We start from the raw sequence: 27,207 nt of genomic DNA, 5'->3' as shown, positions 1-27,207 counted from the left end.
TCACTGGTGAGTAACCGTTTGTCACTCATTTCGGGTAGGGTACGGGTAGGGAACGGGTACCCGTACCCGGCCGGGTACGGGTACGGGTACCCATTTGCGACCCTGGTGCGGCCGGGTACGGGTACGGGTAAGGAATCAAAACCCATTTGCGACCTCTGCCCTGGCTCCCCCCGTTCCACCCTACTCTGACCCTTGACTCCAGCCATGACCCTGCTTACGTCACGGGGTCGCCCCTTTATACTCGAGGAGCAGTGTCGTCGTGTGCGCCGTCCAGAGCGCGTGACCCCACGTCCCGTGACGCCATCGCACCGGACAGCGCACGTGACGTCACTACCCTCTTCTACTCCTCTACATCTACACAAATATATTTAAATAATGAGGCGTTCATTCAAAATGTAAATCGCTTTCAAGTAGCGAATTAATTGATTAATTGGTTTTGATACAGGCATGCATCGTCACCGGATCTGAGTACGTGTGCAATTTTTTTAATCGATTGGACAACAGGAAGTAGACTAAATGTTGATGACAAGATTTGACCACGGCACACATCGGAGTGAAGTGAAGTAAAACCTTATGGGAACCTCATGTGAGACTAGGCTCTAAGGAAAGCTGTCTTGGGTGTGGACCAATCAACTTCAAGGACAGTGCACATTATCAGAGTTGTGTCTTTTGTTTGTATTTATGACTGCAGGTATTGCGGTCAATGCAAACATGACTCCTTGTAAAAAGGTGTCAGTTTTGTTGCCAGATAGAAGGGTAAAAAAACAATTATGAAGTAAAACCGTTGAAAAAAGGACCGCATCCAACATGGCGAGCCAACGGACTGGGGTCACGTGAGACACGAGCTCGAACCCAATAGAAAGATCGGAATCTGGCTAAGCACCGGCAATCAAAGAGAAGAATAGCACGCTCGGGGTGGCCTGGGAACGCCTGGGAATTCTCCAGGAGGAAGCTAGAGTCTGTCGCCAGGGAAAGGGAGGCCTGGACCGCCACTACTCAATGTCACCACCGCGACCCTCAACAGGACGAGCGGACTGAGAAACAAATTAACGAAATTGAATTGAATTTCGTCTTTCCGACAGACCTGGTCTTCACCTGAGGACGGCTGCTTGCGTTGTGGCCGAAACGTCGTGAGAATTGTATTTTATTATGTTTTATTTTTATTATTTTATTATTTCCCTTCTACGTGACTTTACGGAAAGAACCAAGAAGAAGATGACATTTAACTGCTCTGAACTGAATCACGTTGTGTGACTTTTTGGCCCAATCAGAGACGCGGGAATCGCCCCTTCCCCCCCTTACAACCGCCGTAAACACAAACGCACTCGGCCCCTCTGCACCCCGAATCGGTCACGTTATATTCTCTCTCGACCAATCAGGGGACCGCAAAATCGTTCACCCATCCCCTCCCCGAATCGGTCACGTTACACCCCCTCTCGACCAATCAGGGGACCGCGAATTCGCTCACCCATCACCCTGAATCGGTCACGTGACACCCCCTCTCGACCAATCAGGGGACCGCGAATTCGCTCACCCATCACCCTGAATCGGTCACGTGACACCCCCTCTCGACCAATCGGGGGACCGCGAATTCGCTCACCCATCACCCTGAATCGGTCACGTGACACCCCCTCTCGACCAATCAGGGGACCGCGAATTCGCTCACCCATCACCCTGAATCGGTCACGTGACACCCCCTCTCGACCAATCAGGGGACCGCGAATTCGCTCACCCATCACCCTGAATCGGTCACGTGACACCCCCTCTTGACCAATCAGGGGACCGTGAAATCGCTCACCCATCACCCTGAATCGGTCACGTGACACCCCCTCTCGACCAATCAGGGGACCGCGAATTCGCTCACCCATCACCCTGAATCGGTCACGTGACACGCCCTCTCGACCAATCAGAGGACCGCGAAATCGCTCACCCACCCCCACCTCCCTCCCCCCAGCTAACGCTGCTGCACCCACAGCAGATCGTGGTCACGTGCGTGCCTCTCGACCAATCGGAGACGTGGAATCGCCCACCCCATCCCCTCCCCCCAACTAACGCTGCTGCACCCACAGCGGATCGTGGTCACGTGCGTGCCTCTCGACCAATCGGAGACGTGGAATCGCCCACCCCATCCTCTCCCCCCAACTAACGCTGCTGCACCCACAGCGGATCGTGGTCACGTGCGTGCCTCTCGACCAATCGGAGACGTGGAATCGCCCTCCCCATCCCCTCCCCCCAACTAACGCTGCTGCACCCACAGCAGATCGTGGTCACGTGCGTGCCTCTCGACCAATCGGAGACGTGGAATCGCCCACCCCATCCCCTCCCCCCAACTAACGCTGCTGCACCCACAGCAGATCGTGGTCACGTGCGTGCCTCTCGACCAATCGGAGACGTGGAATCGCCCACCCCATCCCCTCCCCCCAACTAACGCTGCTGCACCCACAGCAGATCGTGGTCACGTGCGTGCCTCTCGACCAATCGGAGACGTGGAATCGCCCTCCCCATCCCCTCCCCCCAACTAACGCTGCACGGGGAGAGGAACGCGGTCACGTGCGCCTCTCGACCAATCGGGGGACAGCGGTATCGCTCACCCCCCCACCCCTCACCCTAACGAACGCTCTGCCGAAAGCGGGTCACGTGAGCGCCTCTCGACCAATCGAGAGACCGCGGCAATCGCCTCCACAGTGGGGAGTTCCCCCACCCCCTCCACCCACGTCCCCCCCACCCCACCCAGTCCGACCACGCCTCCTTCCACGTCGCCCCGCCCCCCTTCTCTTCGCCCCGCCCACCCCTCAATACGCCCGCCCCCTTTCTCTTCGCCCCGCACTCTTTCCACTCGCCCCGCCCCCTTTCACCCTCTCCGCCCCGCCCACCCCTCAACACGCCCCGCCCCCTTTCCACTCGCCCGCCCTCTATCCACTCGCCCCGCCCCCTTTCCACTCGCCTCGCCCTCTTTTCTTTCGCCCCGCCCTCTTTTCATTCGCCCCGCCCTCTTCCTCTTCGCCCCGCCCCCTTTCTAACCGCACCCCTCCCTCCCCCACCACCCCTCTCTCCGTGCGAGTCGAAGGCTCCCCAACCTCCATGTCCCTGACACTCTCCTACCGCCGGCAGCGACGGACTCCATAGCGGCTACGGCGGCTCTCGGCCTTTCGTTCCGTCGGGGACACCCGGGGGTAAGTCGGCGTAGGGGGCCCGGCACGAGCCCCCCGTTCGGGAACGGCGTGGGGGGGTGGTGGTGGGTGGCAATCTCAACCCACCCACCCCCCCCACACACACACACAACACCCGCCCGCCCGCCCGCGTTCACCGTCGTCCCCGCCCTGGCCTGCCTGCGGCCTAGCGCAGGCTCGCGGTAGGGGCTTTCAGGCGAGCCGGCGTGCGTTTTCCCGTCCCCCGTAAAGTCGACACACAAAAAAAATTCAACAACCTCCTCCTCCTCCTCATCATCTTACCCACCCCCCCCCTTCTCCGTGTTTTGAACTGCCGCGTCCGGAGATCGATTATCGATCCGATCGAAACGAACGAACCGATTGGGTCTCGCCTGCTCGCCGCTTAACCGCACAAGACATCGATCGATCTTCACGCCAACCTCCTACGTGTTGTCCCTGATCTTCCGTGGGTCTCTCTACTGCTGGATGATGCACGGCCCCATCATCAACGCCCCGTAACCACCCACCCATCACAACCCTCGCCCGCCTATCCTCCCCACCTTTGCCTGCTACCCCCATCTCTTCCAAACCTCGCTGTACCTTCGCTACACGTGAACCGATCTCATCATCACCATCATCACCATCATCATCACCCAGGCCTGCATTCAAACGCTGCTGCTGCTGCTACAACGTGAAGCGAACGCAATGAACATCGCTCTTCCGCGGGAAGAATGAGAGTGTTTGTGTTGACCGGAGGAATCCGATGAGCTATGAAGCGCTTTGTGTGTGTTTTTTTTTCTTTCTTCTTCTCAGTCTCAGATCTCTGCGGTGGTCGTCCGTCGCGGCGTCGTGGACTAAGCGCGTGGATTTGTGTCTCGTGTAATCAAGGTATAGCGTCTAGTAGGTGTGTGTGCCAAGTCTAGTGTGTCACGTGTAGTAGATGTGTCACCTCTAGTGTGTCACATGTAGTAGATGTGTCACGTGTAGTAGATGTGTCACGTGTAGTAGATGTGTCACCTCTAGTGTGTCACATGTAATAGATGTGTCACGTGTAGTAGATGTGTCACCTCTAGTGTGTCACGTGTAGTAGATGTGTCACCTCTAGTGTGTCACGTGTAGTAGATGTGTCACCTCTAGTGTGTCACGTGTAGTAGATGTGTCACCTCTAGTGTGTCACGTGTAGTAGATGTGTCACCTCTAGTGTGTCACGTGTAGTAGATGTGTCACCTCTAGTGTGTCACGTGTAGTAGATGTGTCACGTGTAGTAGATGTGTCACCTCTAGTGTGTCACGTGTAGTAGATGTGTCACGTGTAGTAGATGTGTCACGTGTAGTAGATGTGTCACCTCTAGTGTGTCACGTGTAGTAGATGTGTCACGTGTAGTAGATGTGTCACGTGTAGTAGATGTGTCACCTCTAGTGTGTCACGTGTAGTAGATGTGTCACGTCTAGTGTGTCACGTGTAGTAGATGTGTCACCTCTAGTGTGTCACGTGTAGTAGATGTGTCACGTGTAGTAGATGTGTCACTTGTAGTAGATGTGTCAAGTCTAGTGTGTCACGTGTAGTAGATGTGTCACGTGTAGTAGATGTGTCACCTAGTGTGTCACGTGTAGTAGATGTGTCACCTCTAGTGTGTCACGTGTAGTAGATGTGTCACGTGTAGTAGATGTGTCACGTGTAGTAGATGTGTCACCTCTAGTGTGTCACGTGTAGTAGATGTGTCACCTCTAGCGTGTCACGTGTAGTAGATGTGTCACCTCTAGTGTGTCACGTGTAGTAGATGTGTCACGTCTAGTGTGTCACGTGTAGTAGATGTGTCACCTCTAGTGTGTCACGTGTAGTAGATGTGTCACGTGTAGTAGATGTGTCACGTGTAGTAGATGTGTCATCTCTAGTGTGTCACGTGTAGTAGATGTGTCACGTCTAGTGTGTCACGTGTAGTAGATGTGTCACCTCTAGTGTGTCACGTGTAGTAGATGTGTCACGTGTAGTAGATGTGTCACGTGTAGTAGATGTGTCACGTGTAGTAGATGTGTCACGTGTAGTAGATGTGTCAAGTCTAGTGTGTCACGTGTAGTAGATGTGTCACGTGTAGTAGGTGTCACCTAGTGTGTCACGTGTAGTAGATGTGTCACCTCTAGTGTGTCACGTGTAGTAGATGTGTCACGTGTAGTAGATGTGTCACGTGTAGTAGATGTGTCACCTCTGATGTGTCACGTGTAGTAGATGTGTCACGTGTAGTAGATGTGTCACGTGTAGTAGATGTGTCAAGTCTAGTGTGTCACGTGTAGTAGATGTGTCAAGTCTAGTGTGTCACGTGTAGTAGATGTGTCACGTGTAGTAGATGTGTCACGTGTAGTAGATGTGTCAAGTAGATGTGTCACCTCTAGTGTGTCACGTGTAGTAGATGTGTCACCTCTAGTGTGTCACGTGTAGTAGATGTGTCACCTCTAGTGTGTCACGTGTAGTAGATGTGTCACCTCTAGTATGTCACGTGTAGTAGATGTGTCACGTGTAGTTGATGTGTCACGTGTAGTAGATGTGTCACGTCTAGTGTGTCACGTGTAGTAGATGTGTCACCTCTGTGTCACGTGTAGTAGATGTGTCACGTGTAGTGTGTCACGTGTAGTAGATGTGTCACATGTAGTAGATGTGTCACCTCTAGTGTGTCACGTGTAGTAGTTGTGTCACGTCTAGTGTGTCACGTGTAGTAGATGTGTCATGTGTAGTAGATGTGTCACGTGTAGTAGATGTGTCACGTGTAGTGTGTCACGTGTAGTAGATGTGTCACCTCTAGTGTGTCACGTGTAGTAGATGTGTCACCTCTAGTGTGTCACGTGTAGTAGGTGTGTCACCTCTAGTGTGTCACGTGTAGTAGATGTGTCACCTCTAGTGTGTCACGTGTAGTAGATGTGTCACGTCTAGTGTCACGTGTAGTAGATGTGTCACGTCTAGTGTGTCACGTGTAGTAGATGTGTCACCTCTAGTGTGTCACGTGTAGTAGATGTGTCACCTCTAGTGTGTCACGTGTAGTAGATGTGTCACCTTTAGTGTGTCACGTGTAGTAGGTGTGTCACCTCTAGTGTGTCACGTGTAGTAGGTGTGTCACCTCTAGTGTGTCACGTGTAGTAGATGTGTCACGTGTAGTAGATGTGTCACGTCTAGTGTGTCACGTGTAGTAGATGTGTCACCTCTAGTGTGTCACGTGTAGTAGATGTGTCACCTCTAGTGTGTCACGTGTAGTAGATGTGTCACCTCTACTGTGTCACGTGTAGTAGATGTGTCACCTCTAGTGTGTCACGTGTAGTAGATGTGTCACGTCTAGTGTGTCACGTGTAGTAGATGTGTCACGTCTAGTGTGTCACGTGTAGTAGATGTGTCACCTCTAGTGTGTCACGTGTAGTAGATGTGTCACGTCTAGTGTGTCAAGTGTAGTAGATGTGTCACCTCTAGTGTGTCACGTGTAGTAGATGTGTCACCTCTAGTGTGTCACGTGTAGTAGATGTGTCACGTGTAGTAGATGTGTCACGTGTAGTAGATGTGTCACCTCTAGTGTGTCACCTCTAGTGTGTCACGTGTAGTAGATGTGTCACGTGTAGTAGATGTGTCACGTCTAGTGTGTCACGTGTAGTAGATGTGTCACCTCTAGTGTGTCACTTCTAGTGTGTCACGTCTAGTGTGTCACGTGTAGTAGATGTGTCACGTGTAGTAGATGTGGCACCTCTAGTGTGTCACGTGTAGTAGATGTGTCACGTCTAGTGTGTCACGTGTAGTAGATGTGTCACGTGTAGTAGATGTGTCACGTGTAGTAGGTGTGTCACGTGTAGTAGGTGTGTCATGAGTAGTAGGTGTGTCACGTCTAGTGTGTCACGTGTGTCGTGTAGCGTGTCACGTGTAGTGTGTCACGTGTAGTAGGCATGTTACGTGTAGTAGGCATGTCACGTGTGGTAGGCGCGCGTCACGTGTGGTAGGCGCGTGTCACGTGTAGTGTGTCCCGTGTCACGTGTAGTGTGTCCCGTGTAGTAGGTGTGTCACGTGTGTCGTGTAGCGTGTCACGTGTAGTAGGCACGTCACGTGTGGTGTGTCACGTGTGGTAGGCGCGTCACGTGTGGTAGGCGCGTCACGTGTGGTGTGTCCCGTGTAGTAGGTGTGTCACGTGTGTCGTGTAGCGTGTCACGTGTAGTGTGTCACGTGTAGTAGGCATGTTACGTGTAGTAGGCATGTCACGTGTGGTAGGCGCGCGTCACGTGTGGTAGGCACGTCACGTGTTGTAGGCGCGTCACGTGTGGTAGGTGTGTGTCTAGATGTGTGTAGGTAGGTGTGTGTGTGTGTAGGTAGGTGTGTGTGTGTGTGTAGGTAGGTGTGTGTGGGTGTAGGTAGGTGTGTGTGTGTAGGTAGGTAGGTGTGTGTGTGGGTAGGTAGGTGTGTGTGTGTGTAGGTAGGTGTGTGTGTAGGTAGGTGTGTGTGTGAGGAGGCTTACCGCAGCCTTCGCTCAGAGGTTCGGAGAGCCGTAAGGCGCTGCAAGGATGGGTGGTGGTCGCGGGTTGCTGAGGAGATGGAGTCTGCTTCAATGACCCGTGATCACAAATCAGTTTTTAATTCCATCAAAAAAGTAACCTGCAGCGCCACACCTATTACCATAATTAAGGGAAAGAACGGTGATCCAATCTCCGACCCCCAGGAACAGGTTTGCAGATTTGCTGAGCATTTCTGTGAGGTCCTAGGGGAGGGGAAATCCCTCAGCCAGGAAAACATCATGGCACAAAGTGGGGATAACCCTGCTGAGGCTGCGGTGCCTCAAATATAGGAAGAAGTCACCCCCTGTGAGTGGCTGGCTGAGGTGCCATCTGTTGAGGAAGTACTGAAGGCGATCCGGAGTCTGAGACCAGGAAAGGCACCGGGCAGAGATGATCTCCCAAGCGAAATGCTGAGGGAGGGTGGCGTTTTTGAACAGAGTGCCCTATATTACATCATAACAACAGTCTGGATCACTGGACGGGTTCCACAGGACTAGAAGGATGCCCTGGTGGTCCCGCTCTTTAAGAAGGGGGACCGCACAGGCTGTAACAACTACAGGGGCATCTCACTCCTCAGTGTGCCGGGAAAGGTCCTGGCAAGGATCCCCAATGTGGTTTCAGGAAAGGGCGATCCTGCACAGATGCCATATTTTCTGTCAGTCTGCTACAGCAGAGGTGTAGGGAATTCCAACAAGACCTACATCTCTGCTTTATTGACCTGGTCAAGGCCTATTATGCCATCAGTAGGCCTGGGCTCTGGGCTGTTCTTCGTGCTTTCGGAGTCCCTGACCCTCTGCTCATGATCATTAAGGCCCTTCATGATGGTGAGCGGGCCCGGGTAAAACTACGTGGCCGGGAGTCGGAGCCTTTCCCTGTACACCTTGGGGTGCGACAGGGATGTCCTCTGGCTCCCACATTATTTAACATCTATTTTGACCACGTAGTTCGTGAAGCCTTCAATAGCTGTACCGGGGGAATTTCCATTTGGTACAGATATAATGGGAGGCTGATTGATGCTCGGGTGCGATCAAGGGATGGCTCCCTATTGGTCAACCACGTTATGTATGCCGATGATTTGGTAATAGCTGCTCATTCAGAGGAGGAGTTGGAGACGCTGCTGTGGGGACTGGAGCATGCCACTAAGAGTTGGGGCCTTACCTTCAGCCCCACCAAAACTAAGCACCTGCCTGGGTATTTTGTACCATCGAACACTCCACCCCCACAACTCCCAATCGGTGATGGGGCAGTAGTGGAGAGAGTGGAGAGTTTCCCCTACCTGGGCAGTGTGCTTATGACCGGCTCCAGTTTAACAGCAGAGGTCTCACTCAGAATCAGTCGAGCGGTATAATCTTTTCATCGGTTGCGTAACGCTGTGTGGAAGCTACCTGGTCTGTCGCTCCGCACGAAGCTTCGGGTCTTCTTGGCCACAGTCATTCCCTCCCTTCTCTACGCTTGCGAAACGTGGACCCCCCTAATGGAGCATCTTCACCGGTTGGAAACATTTAGGCTGACCTGCCTACCATCCATCCTGGGTTTAACCAGGCTGGATTGTGTGAGGAGCTCACAAATCTTTGAAAGATCTGGGCAAAGTCCCATCGGTGAGCTCCTCCGGCAGGCAAGGCTGCGTTGGCTGGGTCATGTAGCCCGCATGCCCAGCCACCGCATGCCTAAAACAGCTTTTGTTTGGCCGGATCGAGGGGGCTAAACGGGCACGGCACGGGCTAGAGAAGAGATGGAGTGATGTGGTACAGGAGGACGTGGAGCTGAGTGGACTTGCCGATGACTGGTACCAGCGGTGTCAAGATCGGCCTCTGTGGAGGAGGCTCGTGAAGGACGCTACTGGGCAGTTGGAGGCAGTCGCCCTCCAGCAACAACGGAGGGCGGAGGAGCGACGCTCACAACAACGAGCGGAGCGCCGGGTGGCTAAAGCACAGCAAGTTGGCACAGTAGGGGGCACAGGTGGTGCATCAGCCAGTCATCTCGGTCATCTCGGTCAGTCGACCCGTGGCACCTGCAGGGTCTGCCCCGTGACCTCCTGCCAGCGGGCGTTCGACACTTCACGTGGCCTCAAGGTGCACATGGCCTGGCACAAGCGTCGTGGTGACGTCACCGCCCCTTAGTGGCGAATGGCGGTTGTTGTGTGTGTCTAGTAGGTAGGTGTGTGTGTGTGTCTAGTAGATGTGTGTGTGTGTGTCTAGTAGATGTGTGTATGTGTCTAGTAGATGTGTGTATGTGTCTAGTAGATGTGTGTATGTGTCTAGTAGATGTGTGTATGTGTCTAGTAGATGTGTGTATGTGTCTAGTAGATGTGTGTGTGTGTGTCACGTCTATGGGAGCGGTGGTGCAACGGTTAGCGCGCTGCGCTATGAACCTGGCGACCCGGGTTCTATTCCCGCTCACGGCCAACATCCGTGACGATTATCTGAACCGGTCCTGGGCCTCCCCTAGGTCGACTCGGCCTCAAATGAGTACCTGGTGCGGTGTGTAAACATCGCAACTGGGGAGACAAAGGCGGTCGGGCGCGGTGCTGGCCACCCACCCCCTCGTGTGCCGTTCCGGCCTTCATAGGTGCTCGCTAACAGCACTTGCCCCTACAGTCTGTTAAGGCTACACGGGGGATCTTTGTCTTTGTTGTTGTCGGGGGGGGGGTGTAGCGGTTAGCGCCACGCTGCGCTACGAACCCGGCGACCCGGGTTCGATTCCCGCTCACGGCCAACACCACCAGTGACGATTGTCTGAACCGGTCCTGGGCCTCCCTGATGTGTGAGCGGCAGCCGCATCTTTGGCGTACTTCTAGAGGGGCGAGTTACTCAAAGTTGTGACTGAGAGACTGTTGTTTTTTGTTATTTAAAAAAAAAACTTTTTTTAAAAGAGTTTATTTTACGTTACCAGGTAAGGACCCACTGAGGTTATTTGAGAAGCGACCCCGGCTCTCGCCACGTGATAGCCCGACGAAGTGGCCAATCGCGTGGGAATGTGTCGCAGTCAAACACTCTGAATGCGCGTCGATTCTAAAATGTGGAGGGGAGAGTGAACAGTAGACGTCACGGTCCAGATTGAACCCACGACCTCCTCCTGTATACCAGGCGAGGTTGTTAACATCTCCTAGCCACCGTGATGATGATGAGAGAGAGACACGCAAACTCCAAATATACAGCAGCAGGCGTCAGAGTCGGGATCGAACCCACGACCTCCTGTATACCAGGCGAGGTAGTTAACATCTCCTAGCCACCGTGATGATGATTAGAGAGAGACACGCAAACTCCAACTATACAGCAGCAGGCGTCAGAGTCGGGATCGAACCCACGGACCTCCTGTACACCAGGCGAGGTAGTTAACATCTCCTAAATCCACGCGACCACGGGGAGAGTAAACACGCAGACTCCAAATACACAGCAGCAGGCGTCAGGGTCCAGATGGAACCCACGACCTCCTGTATACCAGGCGAGGTAGTCAACATCTCCTTGTGGCACCACCATGTGTATGCACATAATCAGAATATTAATACGGAGGAATCCGAGGGTCTTTAGTGCGTGTTTTGTTACAGATGTTCAGTAAAATGAGGTTGTACAGTACTCGCGTACGCAATGTCATCTTTGTACACAGCAGACAAAGATATCCATCCCCCCACCTTCACAGGTGCTACTCGCTAACAGCACTTGCCCCTACAGTCTTTGAAGGCTATACCAGGGATCTTTGTCTCTTGTGTGTAGCGGTAGTGTGATGCGTAACGAACCTGGCGACCCGGGTTAAATTCCGCGCTCACGGCCACCGACACCACCAGTGCCGGTCCTGGGTCTCCCCTAGGTAGACTCGGCCTCAAATGAGTGCCTGGTGCGGTGTGCAGTAAACATCGCCACTGGGGAGACAAAGGCGGCCGGGCGTGGTGCTGGCCACACACCCCCTCGTGTGCCACAGCGCCGGTAGCCTTCATAGGTGCTGCTACTCGCTAACAGCACTTGCCCCAACAGCCTGCTAAGGCTACACGGGGGACCTTTGTCTTTGTGTGTGTGTGTGTGTGCACGCGTGACGCAAGAGATGCACCACTTGCATCTGATGCAGGTCTCGGCCAGTCAACCCGTGGCACCACCTGGGTCTGAACCTTGACCTCCCGCCAGCGGCAGTTGGACAACTTCACGTGGCCTCGCATAAGCGCCGTGGGTGAAGTTGTCGTCGTCGTCGTTGTCGTTGTTGTCGTCGTTGTTGTCGTTGTCGTGGCAGCAGCAGGCGGGACAGCGGGCGCCATGACGGAGTACAAGCTGGTGGTGGTGGGCGCTGGAGGCGTTGGCAAGAGCGCCCTCACCATCCAGCTCATCCAGAACCACTTTGTGGATGAGTACGACCCCACCATCGAGGTGAGCGGTGGAGCCGCAGCGACCTCGCAGACTGGAACTCGCCTGCACGCTTCGCTCCCTCGCTCGCTCGCCCGCCCGCCCGCCTCACCCAATAACCTACTCGTCCACCCGTCCACCCACCTGCTCACCCGCTCTCTCATCGACCTACTCGCCCACCCACTCATTCACCCACCCACTCGCCTAATAACCCACCCACCTACTCACCCAACCCACCTACTCAGTCACTCATCCACTCACTCACTCACTCATCTACTCGCCCCCCCCGCTCGCCCACCCACTCGCCCACCCGCTCGCCCACCCGCTCGCCCCACCCGCTCGCCCACCCGCTCGCCCACCCGCTCGCCCCACCCGCTCGCCCCACCCGCTCGCCCACCCGCTCGCCCCACCCGCTCGCCCCACCCGCTCGCCCACCCACTCGCCCACCTACTCGCTCACCCGCTCGCCCACCCACTCACTCGCCCACCTACTCGCTCACCCACCTACCTACCTACTCACCCAACCCGTACCCGGCCGCACCAGGGTCGCAAACGGGTATCGGGTAGGGTACGGGTATCGGGTACCCGATTGCGACCTCTGCTACTCGCCCACCCACCTACTCACCTAGGTGCCCCCCCCACTCGCCCACCCGCTCGCCCACCCGCTCACTCGCCCACCCCTTTGGCCACCCGCTCGCCCACCCGCTCGCCCCGCTCGCCCGCCCACTCACTCGCCCACCCCCTCGCCCACCCCCTCGCCCACCCCCTCGCCCACCCACTCGCCCACCCCCCTCTCGCCCACCCTGTCGTGAGAATTGTATTTTATAATGTTTGATGAATCCCTGCAGTCACGAAAGAAGCTTTAAATCGAAATTATTTTATTATGTTTTATTTTTATTATTTTATTGTTTCCCTTCTACGTGACTTTACCGAAAGAACCAAGAAGATGAATCCCTGCAGTCACGAAATTCGTTCACGCTCGTCCACGCTCGTCCACGCTCGCTCACGCTCGTTCACGCTCGTTCACGCTCGTTCACGCTCGCTCACGCTCGTTCACGCTCGTCCACGCTCGTCCACGCTCGTCCACGCTCGCTCACGCTCGTCCACGCTCGCTCACGCTCGTTCACGCTCGTTCACGCTCGTCCACGCTCGTTCACGCTCGTCCACGCTCGTCCACGCTCGTCCACGCTCGCTCACGCTCGTCCACGCTCGCTCACGCTCGTCCACGCTCGTCCACGCTCGCTCACGCTCGTCCACGCTCGTCCACGCTCGCTCACGCTCGTCCACGCTCGCTCACGCTCGTCCACGCTCGCTCACGCTCGTTCTCGCTCGTTCTCGCTCGTCCACGCTCGTTCTCGCTCGTTCACGCTCGTTCACGCTCGTCCACGCTCGTTCTCGCTCGTTCTCGCTCGTTCTCGCTCGTTCACGCTCGTTCACGCTCGTTCTCGCTCGTTCTCGCTCGTCCACGCTCGTTCACGCTCGTTCTCGCTCGTTCTCGCTCGTTCTCGCTCGTTCACGCTCGTTCACGCTCGTTCTCGCTCGTTCTCGCTCGTCCACGCTCGTTCACGCTCGTTCACGCTCGTTCACGCTCGTTCACGCTCGTCCACGCTCGTCCACGCTCGTTCTCGCTCGTTCTCGCTCGTTCACGCTCGTTCACGCTCGTCCACGCTCGTTCACGCTCGTTCACGCTCGTTCTCGCTCGTTCTCGCTCGTCCACGCTCGTTCACGCTCGTTCACGCTCGTTCACGCTCGTTCACGCTCGTTCACGCTCGTCCACGCTCGTTCTCGCTCGTTCTCGCTCGTCCACGCTCGTCCACGCTCGTTCACGCTCGTTCACGCTCGTTCACGCTCGTCCACGCTCGTCCACGCTCGTTCACGCTCGTTCACGCTCGTTCACGCTCGTTCACGCTCGTTCACGCTCGTTCACGCTCGTTCACGCTCGTCCACGCTCGTTCTCGCTCGTTCACGCTCGTCCACGCTCGTTCACGCTCGTTCACGCTCGTCCACGCTCGTCCACGTTCGTCCACGCTCGTCCACGCTCGTTCTCGCTCGTTCACGCTCGTCCACGCTCGTCCACGCTCGTTCTCGCTCGTTCTCGCTCGTTCTCGCTCGTCCACGCTCGTTCACGCTCGTTCACGCTCGTCCACGCTCGTTCTCGCTCGTTCTCGCTCGTTCTCGCTCGTCCACGCTCGTTCACGCTCGTTCACGCTCGTTCACGCTCGTTCACGCTCGTTCACGCTCGTTCACGCTCGTTCTCGCTCGTTCTCGCTCGTCCACGCTCGTTCACGCTCGTTCTCGCTCGTTCTCGCTCGTTCACGCTCGTCCACGCTCGTCCACGCTCGTTCACGCTCGTTCTCGCTCGTTCTCGCTCGTTCACGCTCGTTCACGCTCGTCCACGCTCGTTCACGCTCGTTCTCGCTCGTTCTCGCTCGTCCACGCTCGTTCACGCTCGTTCTCGCTCGTCCACGCTCGTTCACGCTCGTCCACGCTCGTTCACGCTCGTTCTCGCTCGTCCACGCTCGTTCACGCTCGTCCACGCTCGTTCACGCTCGTTCTCGCTCGTCCACGCTCGTTCACGCTCGTTCTCGCTCGTCCACGCTCGTTCACGCTCGTTCTCGCTCGTCCACGCTCGTTCACGCTCGTTCTCGCTCGTCCACGCTCGTTCACGCTCGTTCACGCTCGTCCACGCTCGTTCACGCTCGTTCTCGCTCGTCCACGCTCGTTCACGCTCGTTCACGCTCGTCCACGCTCGTTCACGCTCGTCCACGCTCGTCCACGCTCGTTCACGCTCGTTCACGCTCGTCCACGCTCGTCCACGCTCGTTCACGCTCGTTCACGCTCGTCCACGCTCGTTCTCGCTCGTTCTCGCTCGTCCACGCTCGTTCACGCTCGTCCACGCTCGTCCACGCTCGTTCACGCTCGCTCACGCTCGTCCACGCTCGTCCACGCTCGTCCACGCTCGTTCACGCTCGTCCACGCTCGTCCACGCTCGTTCACGCTCGCTCACGCTCGTCCACGCTCGTCCACGCTCGTTCACGCTCGTCCACGCTCGTCCACGCTCGTCCACGCTCGTTCTCGCTCGTTCTCGCTCGTCCACGCTCGTCCACGCTCGTCCACGCTCGTTCTCGCTCGTTCTCGCTCGTTCACGCTCGTCCACGCTCGTCCACGCTCGTTCACGCTCGTCCACGCTCGTTCACGCTCGCTCACGCTCGTTCACGCTCGTCCACGCTCGTCCACGCTCGTCCACGCTCGTTCTCGCTCGTTCTCGCTCGTCCACGCTCGTCCACGCTCGTCCACGCTCGTTCTCGCTCGTTCTCGCTCGTTCACGCTCGTCCACGCTCGTCCACGCTCGTTCACGCTCGCTCACGCTCGTTCACGCTCGCTCACGCTCGCTCACGCTCGCTCACGCTCGTCCACGCTCGTTCACGCTCGTCCACGCTCGTTCACGCTCGTTCACGCTCGCTCACGCTCGCTCACGCTCGCTCACGCTCGTTCACGCTCGCTCACGCTCGTTCACGCTCGTTCTCGCTCGTCCACGCTCGCTCACGCTCGCTCACGCTCGTTCTCGCTCGTTCACGCTCGTCCACGCTCGTTCACGCTCGTTCACGCTCGTCCACGCTCGTCCACGTTCGTTCACACTCGCTCGCGTTCGGCCCACGTCGCCTTAGCATCGACGCAGCGCTCCTCGTTGGGAGAAAACTACAAAAACAAACGCCTCTCCCACCCCCCCTCCAAACCCCTTCACGATGCATTCCCCAATCTTCATTTGGAGCTTTCGTGACTGCAGGAGTTACTGTTTGGTTCTTTCGGTAAAGTGACGTATGAAGATAAAGTAATAAATTAAATACTAGCATACTACGACGTTTCGATTGCAACGCAAGCAATCGTCATCAGGTATTAAAGAAATAGCAACACAAATCTAACCACGAAACTATAGGCAGACATACAAGCGGACAGATATCGCAAAGATACACACAGAGAGAGAATATTTCTTCTAGATTTGAAGCTTTCGTGACTGCAAGGATTCATATTCGTAGGTTTGTTCGGTAAAGTCACCAGGTAGGTTAAACATTAAAATTAATAAAAGTAAAATAAAATAAAAATCACGACGTTTCGGAGGCAACACAAGCTTCCGTCTTCAGGTGGAACCGTCACAGCCACGACAGCTGTATCAAGTAAATGAGAGATTACAAGAGCTACCACTCCGTATATATAGTGGTTGAAGAGGGGAAGGGCCGTACTTGGCCCTTCATTATATCCATTATATATACGGAGTGGTAGCTCTTGCAATCTCTCATTTACTTGATACAGCTGTCGTGGCTGTGACGGTTCCACCTGAAGACGGAAGCTTGTGTTGTTGCCTCCGAAACGTCGTGATTTTTATTTTAATTTTACTTTTATTAATTTTAATGTTTTTACCTACACGGTGACTTTACCGAAAAAACCTAAGAATACGAATAAGAGAGAGAGAGAGAGAACACGCATGGGCACACACACACAGAGAGAGAGAGACTTTTACCGAAAGAACCACAGAGATGCGTTCCCCAATCGCGCCGCGTATCCATCGCGCCGCCCTTGTGGCGGGAGGCACGGGGGCTGAACGTCCGCGTCTGCGGGAGGCTAATGCTACCGTCGGCTGTTGGGGGGTCGGGGCGTGCCTTGTGCACAGGACTCGTACCGCAAGCAGGTGGTGATCGACGGGGAGACGTGTTTGCTGGACATCCTGGACACAGCCGGGCAAGAAGAGTACAGTGCCATGCGAGACCAGTACATGCGCACGGGAGAGGGCTTTCTCTGCGTCTTCGCCATCAACAACTCCAAGTCCTTCGAGGACATCCACCAGTACAGGTGGGTGTGTGTGTGTGTGTGTGTCTCACACCATCCACCAGTACAGGTGGGTGTGTGTGTGTGTGTGTCTAACACCACCCACCACTACAGGTGGCAGGGTGTGTGTGTGTGTGTCTAACACCACCCACCAGTACAGGTGTCAGGGTGTGTGTGTGTGTGTGTGTCTAACACCATCCACCAGTACAGGTAGGTGTGTGTGTGTGTGTGTCTAACACCATCCACCAGTACAGGTAGGTGTGTGTGTGTGTGTGTCTAACACCATCCACCAGTACAGGTGGGTGTGTGTGTGTGTGTGTCTAACACCATCCACCAGTACAGGTGTGTGTGTGTGTGTGTGTCTCACACTATCCACCAGTACAGGTAGGTGTGTGTGTGTGTCTAACACTATCCACCAGTACAGGTGTGTGTGTGTGTGTGTGTCTAACACCATCCACCAGTACAGGTAGGTGTGTGTGTGTGTGTGTGTCTAACACCATCCACCAGTACAGGTGTCAGGGTGTGTGTGTGTGTGTGTGTCTAACACCATCCACCAGTACAGGTGGGTGTGTGTGTGTCTGTGTCTAACACTATCCACCACTACAGGTGACAGGGTGTGTGTGTCTGTGTCTAACACCATCCACCAGTACAGGTAGGTGTGTGTGTGTGTGTCTAACACCATCCACCAGTACAGGTGGGTGTGTGTGTGTGTGTCTAACACCATCCACCAGTACAGGTAGGTGTGTGTGTGTGTGTGTGTCTAACACCATCCACCAGTACAGGTGTGTGTGTGTGTGTGTCTAACACTATCCACCAGTACAGGTGACAGGGTGTGTGTGTGTGTGTCTAACACCACCCACCAGTACAGGTGACAGGGTGTGTGTGTGTGTGTCTAACACCACCCACCAGTACAGGTGTCAGGGTGTGTGTGTGTGTGTGTCTAACACTATCCACCAGTACAGGTAGGTGTGTGTGTGTGTGTGTGTTACACCACCCACCACTACAGGTGTCAGGGTGTGTGTGTGTGTGTTACACCACCCACCACTACAGGTGTCAGGGTGTGTGTGTGTGTGTCTAACACCATCCACCACTACAGGTGGCAGGGTGTGTGTGTGTGTGTGTTACACCACCCACCACTACAGGTGTCAGGGTGTGTGTGTGTGTGTTACACCACCCACCACTACAGGTGTCAGGGTGTGTGTGTGTGTGTTACACCATCCACCACTACAGGTGTCAGGGTGTGTGTGTGTGTGTCTAACACCATCCACCACTACAGGTGACAGGGTGTGTGTGTGTGTGTGTCTAACACCATCCACCACTACAGGTGACAGGGTGTGTGTGTGTGTGTGTCTAACACCATCCACCACTACAGGTGACAGGGTGTGTGTGTGTGTGTTACACCACCCACCACTACAGGTGACAGGGTGTGTGTGTGTGTGTCTAACACCATCCACCACTACAGGTGGCAGGGTGTGTGTGTGTGTGTGTCTAACACCATCCACCACTACAGGTGTCAGGGTGTGTGTGTGTGTGTGTGTTACACCACCCACCACTACAGGTGGCAGGGTGTGTGTGTGTGTGTTACACCACCCACCACTACAGGTGTCAGGGTGTGTGTGTGTGTGTCTAACACCACCCACCACTACAGGTGGCAGGGTGTGTGTGTGTGTGTCTCACACCATCCACCACTACAGGTGACAGGGTGTGTGTGTGTGTGTTACACCACCCACCACTACAGGTGACAGGGTGTGTGTGTGTGTGTGTCTCACACCATCCACCACTACAGGTGACAGGGTGTGTGTGTGTGTGTTACACCATCCACCACTACAGGTGGCAGGGTGTGTGTGTGTTACACCACCCACCACTACAGGTGACAGGGTGTGTGTGTGTGTGTGTGTTACACCATCCACCACTACAGGTGTCAGGGTGTGTGTGTGTGTTACACCACCCACCACTACAGGTGTCAGGTGTGTGTGTGTGTGTGTGTGTTACACCACCCACCACTACAGGTGGCAGGGTGTGTGTGTGTTACACCACCCACCACTACAGGTGGCAGGGTGTGTGTGTGTGTGTCTAACACCATCCACCAGTACAGGTGTCAGGGTGTGTGTGTGTTACACCATCCACCACTACAGGTGACAGGGTGTGTGTGTGTGTGTCTAACACCATCCACCACTACAGGTGTCAGGATGTGTGTGTGTGTGTTACACCACCCACCACTACAGGTGTTAGGGTGTGTGTGTGTGTGTGTTACACCATCCACCACTACAGGTGGCAGGGTGTGTGTGTGTGTGTTACACCACCCACCACTACAGGTGTCAGGGTGTGTGTGTGTGTCTCACACCATCCACCAGTACAGGTGTCAGGATGTGTGTGTGTGTTACACCACCCACCACTACAGGTGTCAGGGTGTGTGTGTGTGTCTCACACCATCCACCAGTACAGGTGGCAGGGTGTGTGTGTGTGTTACACCACCCACCACTACAGGTGTCAGGGTGTGTGTGTGTGTGTGTTACACCACCCACCAGTACAGGTGGCAGGGTGTGTGTGTGTGTGTTTTACACCACCCACCACTACAGGTGTCAGGGTGTGTGTGTGTGTTACACCATCCACCACTACAGGTGTCAGGGTGTGTGTGTGTGTGTGTTACACCACCCACCACTACAGGTGTCAGGGTGTGTGTGTGTGTGTGTTACACCACCCACCACTACAGGTGGCAGGGTGTGTGTGTGTGTGTGTGTTACACCACCCACCACTACAGGTGTCAGGGTGTGTGTGTGTGTGTTACACCACCCACCACTACAGGTGGCAGGGTGTGTGTGTGTGTGTGTTACACCACCCACCAGTACAGGTGGCAGGGTGTGTGTGTGTGTGTGTTACACCACCCACCACTACAGGTGGCAGGGTGTGTGTGTGTGTGTGTTACACCACCCACCACTACAGGTGGCAGGGTGTGTGTGTGTGTGTGTGTTACACCACCCACCACTACAGGTGACAGGGTGTGTGTGTGTGTGTGTTACACCACCCACCACTACAGGTGACAGGGTGTGTGTGTGTGTGTTACACCACCCACCACTACAGGTGGCAGGGTGTGTGTGTGTGTGTCTAACACCACCCACCACTACAGGTGGCAGGGTGTGTGTGTGTGTGTGTGTCTAACACCATCCACCACTACAGGTGGCAGGGTGTGTGTGTGTGTGTGTCTAACACCATCCACCACTACAGGTGGCAGGGTGTGTGTGTGTGTGTGTTACACCACCCACCACTACAGGTGGCAGGGTGTGTGTGTGTGTGTGTTACACCACCCACCACTACAGGTGTCAGGGTGTGTGTGTGTGTTACACCATCCACCAGTACAGGTGGCAGGGTGTGTGTGTGTGTGTTACACCACCCACCACTACAGGTGGCAGGGTGTGTGTGTGTGTGTCTCACACCATCCACCACTACAGGTGGCAGGGTGTGTGTGTGTGTGTCTAACACCACCCACCACTACAGGTGGCAGGGTGTGTGTGTGTGTGTCTCACACCATCCACCACTACAGGTGGCAGGGTGTGTGTGTGTGTGTCTCACACCATCCACCACTACAGGTGGCAGGGTGTGTGTGTGTGTGTTACACCATCCACCACTACAGGTGTCAGGGTGTGTGTGTGTGTGTCTAACACCACCCACCACTACAGGTGACAGGGTGTGTGTGTGTGTGTGTTACACCACCCACCACTACAGGTGGCAGGGTGTGTGTGTGTGTCTTACTGTATTCACCAGTACAGCAGGAAGGGTGTGTGTATAGTAGTGTATAGTGTATTATATAGTAGTGTGTAGTGTATAGTAGTGTGTGCAGTGCGTAGTGTATTGTAGTGTGTTATATAGTGTGTAGTGTATCGTAGTGTGTACTGTATAGTAGTGTGTAGTGTATGTGTAGTGTATAGTGTAGTGTATAGTAGTGTGTGCAGTGCGTAGTGTATTGTAGTGTGTTATATAGTGTGTAGTGTATCGTAGTGTGTACTGTATAGTAGTGTGTAGTGTATGTGTAGTGTATAGTGTAGTGTATAGTGTAGTGTATAGTAGTGTAGTGTATAGTGTAGTGTGTGTAGTGTAGTGTGTGTAGTGTAGTGTGTGTAGTGTAGTGTGTAGTGTATAGTAGTGTAGTGTGTAGTGTATAGTAGTGTAGTGTATAGTGTAGTGTGTATAATGTAGTGTATAGTGTAGTGTGTATAGTGTAGTGTGTATAGTAGTGTAGTGTAGTGTGTAGTGTAAAGTAGTGTAGTGTGTAGTGTATAGTATAGTAGTGTAGTGTGTGTAGTGTAGTGTGTGTAGTGTAGTGTGTGTAGTGTAGTGTAGTGTGTAGTGTAGTGTTGTGTGTAGTGTATAGTAGTGTAGTGTATAGTAGTGTAGTGTATAGTAGTGTAGTGTATAGTAGTGTATAGTGTAGTGTATAGTAGTGTAGTGTGTAGTGTATAGTAGTGTAGTGTGTAGTGTATAGTAGTGTAGTGTATAGTGTAGTGTACATAGTGTATATTATCTGAAAGCGCCGCGCGATGTGGTGACCGACGTCTTTGTTCGACGGCCGAGCCAAAATCCGCTGCTGCGAGGATGACGACCGTAGCAAGTTGACGTGACCACCACCACCACCACCACCACGACCACCACCACGACCACCACCACGACCACCACCACGACCACCACCACCACCACGACCACCACCACGACCACCACCACCACGACCACGACCACCACCACGACCACCACCACGACCACCACCACCACCACCACGACCACCACCACGACCACCACCACGACCACCACCACGACCACCACCACGACCACCACCACGACCACCACCACCACGACCACGACCACCACCACGACCACCACCACGACCACCACCACCACCACCACGACCACCACCACGACCACCACCACGACCACCACCACCACGACCACCACCACGACCACCACCACGACCACCACCACGACCACCACCACCACCACCACGACCACCACCACGACCACCACCACGACCACCACCACGACCACCACCACGACCACCACCACCACCACGACCACCACCACGACCACCACCACGACCACCACCACGACCACCACCACCACCACCACGACCACCACCACGACCACCACCACGACCACCACCACGACCACCACCACGACCACCACCACCACCACGACCACCACCACGACCACCACCACGACCACCACCACGACCACCACCACCACCACGACCACCACCACCACCACCACGACCACCACCACGACCACCACCACGACCACCACCACGACCACCACCACCACGACCACCACCACCACGACCACCACCACGACCACCACCACGACCACCACCACGACCACCACCACGACCACCACCACGACCACCACCACCACCACGACCACCACCACGACCACCACCACCACGACCACGACCACCACCACGACCACCACCACGACCACCACCACCACCACCACGACCACCACCACGACCACCACCACGACCACCACCACCACCACCACGACCACCACCACGACCACCACCACGACCACCACCACGACCACCACCACGACCACCACCACCACCACGACCACCACCACGACCACCACCACCACGACCACGACCACCACCACGACCACCACCACGACCATCACTACCACCACCACGACCACCACCACGACCACCACCACGACCATCACCACCACCACCACGACCACCACCACGACCACCACCACGACCACCACCACCACGACCACCACCACGACCACCACCACGACCACCACCACGACCACCACCACGACCACCACCACCACCACGACCACCACCACGACCACCACCACCACGACCACCACCACGACCACCACCACGACCACCACCACGACCATCACCACCACCACCACGGCCACCACCACGACCACCACCACCACCACGACCACCACCACGACCACCACCACCACCACGACCACCACCACAACGACCACCACGACCACGACCACCACCACGACCATCACCACCACCACCACGACCATCACCACCACGACCACTGCCACCACCACGACCACCACCACCACGACCACCACCACTCACCACCACCATGACCACCACGACCACCACCACCACGACCACCACCACGACCACCACCACGACCACCACCACCACCACCACGACCACCACCACCACCACGACCACCACCACGACCACCACCACGACCACCACCACGACCACCACCACGACCACCACCACGACCACCACCACCACCACGACCACCACCACGACCACCACCACGACCACCACCACCACGACCACCACCACGACCACCACCACGACCACCACCACGACCACCACCACGACCACCACCACGACCACCACCACCACCACCACGACCACCACCACGACCACCACCACCACCACGACCACCACCACGACCACCACCACCACGACCACCACCACGACCACGACCACCACCACGACCACCACCACGACCACCACCACCACCACCACGACCACCACCACCACGACCACCACCACGACCACCACCACGACCACCACCACCACCACGACCACCACCACGACCACCACCACCACCACGACTACGACCACCACCACGACCACCACCACGACCACCACCACCACCACGACCACCACCACGACCACCACCACGACCACCACCACCACCACCACCACCACCACCACGACCACCACCACGACCACCACCACGACCACCACCACCACGACCACCACCATGACCACCACCACCACCACGACCACCACCACGACCACCACCACCACCATGACCACCACCACCACGACCACCACCACCACCATGACCACCACCACCACGACCACCACCACCACCACGACCACCACGACCACCACCACCACCACGACCACCACCACGACCACCACCACCACCATCACCACCACTACCACGACCACCACCACCACCACCACCACCACGACCACCACGACCACCACCACCACCACCACGACCACCACCACGACCACCACCACGACCACCACCACCACCACGACCACCACCACGACCACCACCACCACCACCACGACCACCACCACGACCACCACCACGACCACCACCACCACCACGACCACCACCACGACCACCACCACCACCATGACCACCACCACGACCACCACCACCACCATGACCACCACCACGACCACCACCACGACCACCACGACCACCACGACCACCACCACCACCACGACCACCACCACGACCACCACCACGACCACCACCACGACCACCACGACCACCACCACCACCACCACCACGACCACCACCACGACCACCACCACCACCACGACCACCACCACGACCACCATCACCACCACGACCACCACCACGACCACCACCACGACCACCACCACGACCACCACCACCACCACGACCACCACGACCACCACCACGACCACCACGACCACCACGACCACCACCACCACCACCACGACCACCACCACGACCACCACCACCACCACCACGACCACCACCACGACCACCACCACGACCACCACCACCACGACCACCACCACTCACCACCACCACGACCACCACCACCACGACCACCACCACGACCACCACCACGACCACCACCACGACCACCACCACCACGACCACCACCACTCACCACCACGACCACCACCACGACCACCACCACCACGACCACCACCACGACCACCACCACCACGACCACCACCACCACCACCACCACCACCACGACCATCACCACCACGACCACTGCCACCACCACCACGTCCACCACCACGACCACCACCACGACCACCACCACGACCCCTTGACGAGAGGTCGGCAGCGATGCGCCCTCGCTCGGAGCGTCGGCACCCACCGCCACCACCGCCACCACTGCTGCCACCATGACCACCACCACCACGACCACCACCGCTGCCACCACCGCCACCACCACCTCGACCACCACGACCACCACCACGACGCGCGACCGACCTCTGCCGCGCGCCCTCCCGCCGGCTCTCTGTTGCAGGGAACAGATCAAGCGCGTGAAGGACTCGGAGGACGTGCCGATGGTGCTGGTGGGGAACAAGTGCGACCTGCCCACGCGGACCGTTGACACGAAGCAGGCCCAGGAGCTGGCACGCAGCTACGGCATCCCCTTCATCGAGACCTCCGCCAAGACTCGGCAGGTAGGAGGGGGGCGGGGGGGGGGGGAGGGGGGCGGGGGGGAGGGGGGCGGGGGGAGGGGGCGGGGGAGGTGGAGGCAATTGGGGGGGGGGGGGGGGGGTTCGATTCCCACGTTCCTGGGAGGTCGCGTGCCCACGTGGCCACACGTGTGTGTGTGTGAGTCTATCGGTGTTGGTCTGTGTGTGTGAGTGTGTGTGTGCGTGTGTGTGTGTGTTTGTGTGAGTGTGTCTGTGTGTGTCTGTGTGTGTGTGCGTGTGTGTGAGTGTCTGTGTGTGTGTGAGTGTCTGTGTGTGTGTGTCTGTGGGTGTGTGTGAGTGGGTGTGTGTGTGTGTGTCTGTGTGTGCGCGTGTGTCTGTGTGTGTGCGAGTGTCTGTGTGTGTGTGTCCGCGTGTGTGTGAGTGTCTGTGTGTGTGCGTGTGTGTGTGAGTGTCTGTGTGCGTGTGAGAGTCTGTGTGTGTCCGTGTGTGTGTCTGTGTGTGTGAGGCTACCAGTGTTGGCCCTGCGTGTCCGCGTCTCTGCGCACGAGTCCCTCCCTCTAACGAGAGCTCCCCGCGATGGTGGCGGCTGCCACTGCGTGTGTCTGTGTGTGTGTGCGTGCGTGTGTGTGTGCGTGTGTCTGTGTGTGCGCGTGTGTCTGTGTGTGTTCGCCCTGCGTGTGTGTGTGTGTGTCTGTGTGCGTGTGTGTGTGTGTCTGTGTGTGCGTCTGTGTGTGCGTCTGTGTGTGCGTGTGTGTGTGCGTGTGTGTGTGCGTGTGTCTGTGTGTGCGTGTGTCTGTGTGTGTGCGTGTGTCTGTCTGTGTGTGTGCGTGTGTGTGCTGTGTGTGTGTGTCTGTGTGTGTGTGTGTGTGTGCGTGTGTGCGTGTGTCGTGCAGGGCGTGGACGATGCCTTCTACACGCTGGTGCGGGAGATCCGCAAGTACAAGGACCGCATGAGCAAAGACGGGCGCAAGAAGAAAAAGAAATCGAAGAGGAAGTGTGTCCTCATGTAAATTTCATTCCCTCCCCGCCCCCCCCTTTCTCCCCTCCCTCCGATGGTGACGAGAGAACAGAGGGGGGTGGGGTGGGGGGTCGTGGGGGGTCGTGGGGGGGGTGGAGGGGAGGGGGTCGAACCGCAGAACCGAAACCTCCACCCACACGTGTCGACGATGGGGAGACTCCCCCCCCTGTGTCTCAGCGACCGCCCACCGCTAAACGATTTTGAGCTCGGCTGAAACTGGGGCCCGGTTTTAACTCGCGAAGGAATTTCAATGTCCCCCCCCCCTCCATCTGACCCCCCCCCTCCCTCCCCTGGTTTTGAGGGGGAGGCGGGAAATAAAAAAAAATTATCGACCGGCCACACATCCCTCTCTCCCTCCCTCCCTCCCTCCCTCCCCTCCCTCCATCCCTCCTCCTCCTCCCTCCCCCCCCCCTCCCTTCCCCCCTCCCTCCCTCCCTCCTCCTCCTCACTCCCCCCCCTCCCTCCCTCCTCCCTCCTCCCTCCCTCCCTCCCTCCCTCCCTCCCTCCCCTCCCTCCCTCCCTCCCTCCCTCCCTCCCTCCTCCCTCCCTCCATCCCTCCTCCCTCCCTCCCTCCTAGTGGTAACTGGCAGAGGGAGTCGGTCGGGGGGGGGGGCGGTGACGGCTTTGGAGAATGAAAAGAAATTTAATTTGGTTGCCAGTTAATTTTTTTGGCTTTTAAGGTTTTATTTTTTTGTAACGATGAGAACCGTCGTAGATATTGGGGGGGGGGGGGGTCGGGGGAGGGGGGGGTGTGGGGGGGTGCGATTTTGGGAGGGAGGGAGGGGGAGGTGCGGGGGGTGGTTGTTGTTGTGCATTTCTCGAACGCAAGCGAGCGAGCGAATCGGTGGAGTGCGGAGAGTTTGCGTTTGATGGAAAGAAACGGAAAAAAACAAAAATTACTAAAATGTAAACGTTCGGTTGAGACGATTGTTGGGTTTTTTTTTTTGCGCTTGTGGAAAATGCCCGGTGAAAACGATTTGATGATCATGATGATGATGGTGGTGGTGGTGATGTTGTTGACGGTTGTTGTTGCTGTGCGCCAGAGATATAAGCGAGGTCCGTCATTTATTTACCGCCGCATTCTCTGGATACTGTTCTGGGATACTCCGGAGAGAAATGAAATTCCCCCACCCACCACCACTCCAGAGGGAGATGTTGACTACCTCGCCTGGTGCGCAGGAGGTCGTGGGTTCGTACCCGACCCTGACGCCTGC

General features: G+C 56.5%; 1 protein-coding gene across 5 annotated transcripts; it reads left to right on the top strand.

The window, feature by feature from the left end:
• The first annotated feature begins 3,007 nt into the window (after window positions 1–3,007).
• KRAS (KRAS proto-oncogene, GTPase) lies at window positions 3,008–26,022 on the top strand. Of its 5 annotated transcripts, none has more exons than XM_078619786.1 (6): window positions 3,018–3,173; window positions 3,963–4,037; window positions 11,888–12,021; window positions 16,666–16,844; window positions 24,840–24,999; window positions 25,869–26,022. In XM_078619786.1, the coding sequence occupies exons 3-6, from the start codon at window positions 11,911–11,913 to the stop codon at window positions 25,983–25,985; spliced, it is 567 nt and encodes a 188-aa protein (XP_078475912.1). In that variant the 5' UTR covers window positions 3,018–3,173; window positions 3,963–4,037; window positions 11,888–11,910; the 3' UTR covers window positions 25,986–26,022. The 5 variants fall into 5 exon arrangements, with proteins under 5 accessions (XP_078475910.1, XP_078475909.1, XP_078475912.1 ...); XM_078619785.1 differs by having other exon boundaries at window positions 3,022–3,173; window positions 11,891–12,021; XM_078619784.1 differs by lacking the exon at window positions 3,963–4,037 and having other exon boundaries at window positions 3,008–3,173; window positions 25,869–26,021.
• The last annotated feature ends 1,185 nt before the right edge of the window (window positions 26,023–27,207 follow it).

This window comes from Lampetra planeri, chromosome 64 (assembly GCF_965212315.1).
Source record: "Lampetra planeri chromosome 64, kcLamPlan1.2.h2, whole genome shotgun sequence".
Classification (NCBI taxonomy): Eukaryota; Metazoa; Chordata; class Hyperoartia; order Petromyzontiformes; family Petromyzontidae; genus Lampetra; species Lampetra planeri.
Note: the sequence above shows the minus strand (reverse complement) of the source record. Positions and strands in the feature narration are given on the sequence as shown.

Excerpts from the sequence above, each read along its gene's own strand:
- KRAS (XM_078619787.1), top strand. The coding sequence starts at position 11,911 with ATGACGGAGTACAAGCTGGTGGTGGTGGGCGCTGGAGGCGTTGGCAAG. Across the intron at positions 12,022-16,665 it reads AGTACGACCCCACCATCGAG|GACTCGTACCGCAAGCAGGT; the intron begins GTGAGCGGTGGA and ends CCTTGTGCACAG. Across the intron at positions 16,845-24,839 it reads GAGGACATCCACCAGTACAG|GGAACAGATCAAGCGCGTGA; the intron begins GTGGGTGTGTGT and ends TCTCTGTTGCAG.